Source organism: Colobus angolensis, unplaced genomic scaffold, assembly GCF_000951035.1.
Source record: "Colobus angolensis palliatus isolate OR3802 unplaced genomic scaffold, Cang.pa_1.0 Scaffold335, whole genome shotgun sequence".
Taxonomy (NCBI): domain Eukaryota; kingdom Metazoa; phylum Chordata; class Mammalia; order Primates; family Cercopithecidae; genus Colobus; species Colobus angolensis.
In genome coordinates, this window is record NW_012116655.1 from 624,207 (window position 1) to 630,155 (window position 5,949).

A 5,949-nucleotide genomic window follows, 5' to 3' on the forward strand; every position below is an offset into this window, starting at 1 on the left:
GTCCTTCTCTCGGCCCCGCGCCCGCCCTCGCGGCCCCTCTGCCCAATGAAACTGGCCGCGATGATCAAGAAGATGTGCCCGAGCGACTCGGAGCTGAGTATCCCGGCCAAGAACTGCTATCGCATGGTCATCCTCGGCTCGTCCAAGGTGGGCAAGACGGCCATCGTGTCGCGCTTCCTCACCGGCCGCTTCGAGGACGCCTACACGCCAACCATCGAGGACTTCCACCGCAAGTTCTACTCCATCCGCGGTGAGGTGTACCAGCTTGACATCCTCGACACGTCCGGCAACCACCCGTTCCCCGCCATGCGGCGCCTCTCCATCCTCACTGGTGAGCCGGGGGCCGGACAGGCACGGGAGGGAAGGGCGGGCAACCCTCAGCCAGGGCGCCCCGTGAGCGCCGGTCCCGCTGCCACGCGCCGAGTAGCGCGCCCCGCGCGGCCTCAAAGTCAGCCCGACTTGTCCCCTGGGCGGCCACCCTCACCTTCTCCTTTTCTGCTCTCTGTGCCCCCTCTAGGAGACGTTTTCATCCTGGTGTTCAGCCTGGACAACCGCGACTCCTTTGAGGAGGTGCAGCGGCTCAGGCAGCAGATCCTCGACACCAAGTCTTGCCTCAAGAACAAAACCAAGGAGAACGTGGACGTGCCCCTGGTCATCTGCGGCAACAAGGGTGACCGGGACTTCTACCGCGAGGTGGACCAGCGCGAGATCGAGCAGCTGGTGGGCGACGACCCCCAGCGCTGCGCCTACTTCGAGATCTCGGCCAAGAAGAACAGCAGCCTGGACCAGATGTTCCGCGCGCTCTTCGCCATGGCCAAGCTGCCGAGCGAGATGAGCCCGGACCTGCACCGCAAGGTCTCCGTGCAGTACTGCGACGTGCTGCACAAGAAGGCGCTGCGGAACAAGAAGCTGCTGCGGGCCGGCAGCGGCGGCGGCGGCGACCCGGGCGACGCCTTCGGCATCGTGGCACCCTTCGCGCGCCGGCCCAGCGTGCACAGCGATCTCATGTACATCCGCGAGAAGGCCAGCGCCGGCAGCCAGGCCAAGGACAAGGAGCGCTGCATCATCAGCTAGGAGCCCCGCCGCGCCGGCGACACAACCTAAGGAGGACCTTTTTGTTTAAAAGTCAAATCCAACGGCCCGGCGCGCCCCGGGCCGCGAGCGCGCGGACTGGCGTCTCCCCTCCCCGCGATTCGCCCCCAGCACTGGGGAGGCGCCACTGAACCGAGAAGGGTCGGTCATCTGCTCCGGAAGGAAAGAGAACTGGCCAAGACTGGGCCTATTCCCCCACCCCCGTTCCCCCATTGGCGCCACCCCCACAACTTGGGGGGCGAGGTCCCAGCTGAGGGTAGATTTGTCTTCTCAAAGACCTAAGAGTGAGCGCGGGGTGGGGGGGATGTGAAGTTATCCAGCCTCTGTTAGGCTTCAAGAAACCGTCCTGCCCGCTTGCGGGTCAGGACCCACGGGGCATTATCTTGTCTGTGAATCCGGGTTGCCGTGACAGCCGGCAGAGCCTCTGCCTTCCCGAAAACTAAGGGGGGCGTGGGTCAAATCATAGCCAAGTGACTCGTTTACATGTGAGTGTAACTGCACAAAGGAACACAAAACAAAACTTGCACTTTAACGGTAGTTCCTGTGTCAACATGGACACGAACAAAACCTTACCCAGGTGTTTATACTGTGTGTGTGTGTGTGAGGTCTTTAAAGTTATTGCTGTTGTTTTTTTAATATACAATAAAATAATTTAAAATGGAAAACCAGTTTTTCTTTGCTTTTAGAGATGGCTGGAGTGGGGAAGGGTGCGGAGAAGGAAGGGGCTGGGCTCTGACTTAGGTGGAACTAGAACTTCCCCAGAACTGGAAAATAACCCTGGCCTTCTGAAAGCAGCTTTGGCTGCCAGAAAGATGCCTGGGGCATCCATGCAGGGGATGGTTCCCTAGAAAACCAGGATGAATATAAAGGATTTCAGGGTTCCCCCTGGAGATGAACTCTTTCTAGCCATCCATCTGCTTAATTTTCTTTGGGTTCGATGACAAAAGGCCTCATTTTCTGAGAGAATGTTTTGAATTCTTCAGCGTAAAGGCCACTGGAACTGTGCCTAGCCATTTTGTCACCAGACTGTGTGGGCCCGGGCAAACTTTCAGACTGTTGGAGGCATCACTCAGGCCCTGGGGAAAGAGCCCGAGACCATCTGGAAGCAGGCCCATCCTGGTGCCCACCCCCACCCCCTCACTGCAGGGTGCCACCCTGTCTGGAGACAGGAAACTCCTTGGCCTCCGCTCCCCGCTAGCTCCAGGCAGTGCTCATGGCCAGGTGTGGCGCCCCATGCCCCCCTCAGCCTTGCTGTCTCCCTCTCATGGCTAAGGCACCCTGGAGCACCCCTCTCTCTGCCACTAGTACTGTAAACCTGTGGTGGGTGACACCTGCCAAGCCTCAAATTCTTCACCCCAGGAAGAGCAAACACCCCTGGCATGGGCTCGCTATGGGGATTAAGTGTGAAGTTTGAAAAGTACTTAGTACAAATGCTGGCCACCCAGTAATCCAAATAATTGGTGGCTTTGAGAGGGTGTTCAGCCCTGTGAGAGACACTCAAAATCGTCCTAGAAGGATTTCCACCCTGCTCCGGTGAGGGTGGCTCCTCCTCCAGTCACCAAAAGGCACCCCCCACCCCGCCCCGCCCCACCGGAAAAAAAAAAGGCAACCACGGATGGCCCAGGGGCCCGTGACAGGCACGGGCAGGGATAACCCGCCAGGCAAACTGCCCTTGAGGCCAGCCAGGAGAGGAGTTCCTGTGCCACACTGGTTCAGCAGGTGTGTGTCCTGGGGCGGAGGGAGGTGATAAGCAGAGGTGTGGTTCTGTGTCTGAACAGACAGAAACATTTTCCTCTCAACTACCTGAGAGCCATCCCACTATGAATTTCTCAGTCCAAAAAGCATGATGTCCTGAGACAGCAGAGCATAAGTCCTTTTAATTATGCATTTGAAAAATGTCACAAGTCAAAAAAGGAACACAGGCAGGCTCCGGCTCCCTCCGCCCCCACGAGGAGCCCTTGTCCATTCCAGCCCTGCACTCAGAAAGACCCTGGCGGTCTTGTATTTTCCACATGCTTCATGTTTCATGGTATCTGTCAGAGCCTTAAAACTGGCCCACCCACTACTGTGTCATTTCAAGGAAATAACTGATTCAGTTAAATAACAGTCCCAAGGTAGAACTGGTCTCACAGGTGACCACCCGCTTAAATCCAGAGCCTGCTTTTCTGCCCAAAGCCACCGAAATCTGATCTCCTCCTTCACACATCCCCAGGTCCCCAATATGCCACCCACCTTCTGACACGTGGCTGCAGGTCTACAATAATGGAAGCTCTGCTAAAAACATCTCCACCCAATCCTCCTGCCAACGAGGTCAGTTGGCGGGCATCTGTTAAGCCCCTAAACTGGTCAGCACAGGTTCTGTGCCCATTCCTAGACCCAAACAATACTCCAGGACTTCACACCTCCTCCTCGAGAGGAAAGGGAGAGAACTGCTCTTACCTCAGTCTGACAGTCAAGGGAGAGCACACAAAACATCCCATCTGGAAGAAATCAGGGAAGCTGGGGAAATGAGGGCTGTTCACAAACTTTTAAGAGCTCAAACTTGGCTGTGTAACTTTCAGACCTAGCTCACGGTTGGGGACCACCTGAACCGGCCCCCAGGGTTGCCTTTCTCTGAACACAAGGTGCATAGTGAACCCCTCTGCAGTGCAGTACATGTTGCTGCCACAAGTGCAAAGGCCAGGAGGAAAAGACCTTTTTATCCAGAGCAATGGGAATCTCAATGCAGAAGGGGGAAGGTCTGTTTGCCTGAAGACCTCTTCCAGCCTGCGTGGAAAGGATGGCCCCTTGTCAACCCTGGGGAAGCACTGCAGATGTGAAGCATTTTGGCCACTCTTGGGCACTGACTGAGGGTGACGAGCGAGGAAGGGAGCAAGAGGTGAAGGTGAGGAGAGCCTAGGAGGCAGGGAACCTGGAGGAGGCAGGGAACCTGGAGCCAGGGGCTGCCTGGCAGGGCTCTGGGCTGACATCCCCACAGCTATAGTTCCATTCACTGGCTCAAACATAAAAGGAACCAAACTGGGAAAAAGGCCACCCTCTGGCCTTTCAAAACATTACCTCACAGTTCTACGCCATATGAGCGCAAGTTTAATTCGTCCAGTGAATTCTATGCAAATGTTTCAAGAAGCTGCTGTTAACGGGAGCAATGTGTACCTGGTACACACCGATCCTATGGGGGTGGGAGAAGAGGGAAGGAAGGAAGCAAAGAGGAGCTCCCTCCCTTCCTACTGTGCTCTTCAGATCTGTTAGAGGAGCCCGGCGAAGCAGATGGCCCCCTCCCCAGAGGCAGGGGAGAGCCCTCCACCCCCTCCGCTGCCTCTAGGAGCATTCTGACTTCCACCAGCAGGCACTCCAGTTATTATGCATCTAGACATATGGATCTACACCAAGAAGCCCCAGCGCAGCCAAGCTCGGTGCTGGCTCCCGCACAGGCGATGGGCGCGCAGCAGCACAGGAGCCCCGCCCCTGCATCTTGACGTTCGGAGCTGGGGTCCGCAGGAACCACGCCCCAAGGAGCCTTTGGGGATGGCAGTGGGGAAACAGGCCATTGGCTTCCCCTTGTTTCTCAGGAAGTCGGCCTCACTCTACTCCTTGGGGATTTCGAACATGCAGAGGCTCTTGTACTTTTGCAGAAGCTCGTTCTTGGTCCTGACTTGCTCCCGGAGGCTCTGCAGCTGCTGCTGCTGCTGCTCAGGGCTCAGGTGGATGCCGGGCATGGTGCTGATGAGCTTGCGCATCTCCTGGAACTTGGTTTTGAGGGCGTTCAGGTCCTGGTGGACCTCCGGGCTGTCCTTGTCCATGCTGTGGGGGAAGAACAGCTGTTAGCATTCGCAGCTTGATACATGTCTTGGCTTTCCTGTCCTGCACCCCCCAGAGCTCGCTGCCATTCCTGCGATAGCTTTTAGAACACTTCATTTTATGTGTCTATCCTCTGACGAGGCTGTCCACCCCCAGAGGGAAGGGACGGGTTCTTTTTTAGGCAGCCAGCAAAGAGCTCCCAGGCCTAGCACACTTGCAGATCACACACAGACACTCTTGATCTTCTGTCAAGTCAACTGTCACTCTGTGAGGTCAAGGACCATGTCTGTCTGGTCACAGGTGTCTCCCTACCCCCGGCCCAGTGTGTAGGCACTCAAGAAATGCCCGTGGAAAGAAGAATGCTTGGCAAAGAAGCTCATGAACATGTTGGTTCAATCAACAAACCAATACCAATATCAGGTGACAAAGGCCAAACAAAACTTGCTAAAATATGACATTTTGTCTAATTGGAACCATTTCTAGGCCAATCAGGAGGCTTTACCAGCTAGCAAGAGCTAATTTTAGCTGAGGTTTTGATGCTGGCTTGAACCTGTTAACATAAAGACTAATTTCCACAGAGCTGTTCGTAAATTTTAAATTAGTTAAAATGGAACTGATTTAAATGTCTCAGCAGACACAGACTCTCTTCTGCCATGGTGATGGACGCTCCCTGCCTTTGAGTCAAGTTCACTTTCAAGGCAGACCGTTCGCTCTATCTCACAGCTATTAGCTGCCCAGAGGTCCTACTCAATGAAAAACGAGGCAAGAACAATCTCCCTTAAGATAAAAAAAACAGCCTGGCAGTTGCTCCTATACATTTGTTTGTTTTTTGAGACAGGGTCTCACTCTGTCGCCCAGACTGGAGGGCAGTGGCACGATCTCGGCTCACTGCAACCTCCACCTCCCGCGTCCTGGTTCAAGCAATTCTCCTGCCTCAGCTTCCTGAGTAGCTGGGATTACAGGCACGTGCCAACACGCCCCGCTAATTTTTGTATTTTTAGTAGAGATGGGGTTTCACCATGTTGGCCAGGCTGGTCTTGAACTCCTGACCTCAGGATC

The 5,949-nt window shown here is 55.3% G+C and overlaps 2 protein-coding genes across 3 annotated transcripts in view; one reads left to right on the forward strand and one right to left on the reverse strand.

Moving 5' to 3' along the window:
- Positions 1-2: 2 nt before the first annotated feature.
- On the forward strand, positions 3-1,757 carry RASD1 (RAS, dexamethasone-induced 1). 2 transcript variants are annotated; one of them, XM_011952150.1, is made up of 2 exons: positions 3-331; positions 518-1,757. In XM_011952150.1, the coding sequence occupies exons 1-2, from the start codon at positions 46-48 to the stop codon at positions 1,072-1,074; spliced, it is 843 nt and encodes a 280-aa protein (XP_011807540.1). In that variant the 5' UTR covers positions 3-45; the 3' UTR covers positions 1,075-1,757. The 2 variants fall into 2 exon arrangements, with proteins under 2 accessions (XP_011807540.1, XP_011807541.1); XM_011952151.1 differs by having other exon boundaries at positions 592-1,757.
- A 1,184-nt stretch (positions 1,758-2,941) lies between these two features.
- Positions 2,942-5,949, reverse strand: part of MED9 (mediator complex subunit 9) — a 15,095-nt gene continuing 12,087 nt past the window's right edge. The window contains exon 2 of the mRNA XM_011952152.1: positions 2,942-4,893. Coding sequence (XP_011807542.1) covers positions 4,677-4,893 — 217 coding nt within the window. The 3' untranslated portion in view covers positions 2,942-4,676. The remainder of the gene's footprint in view (positions 4,894-5,949) is intronic.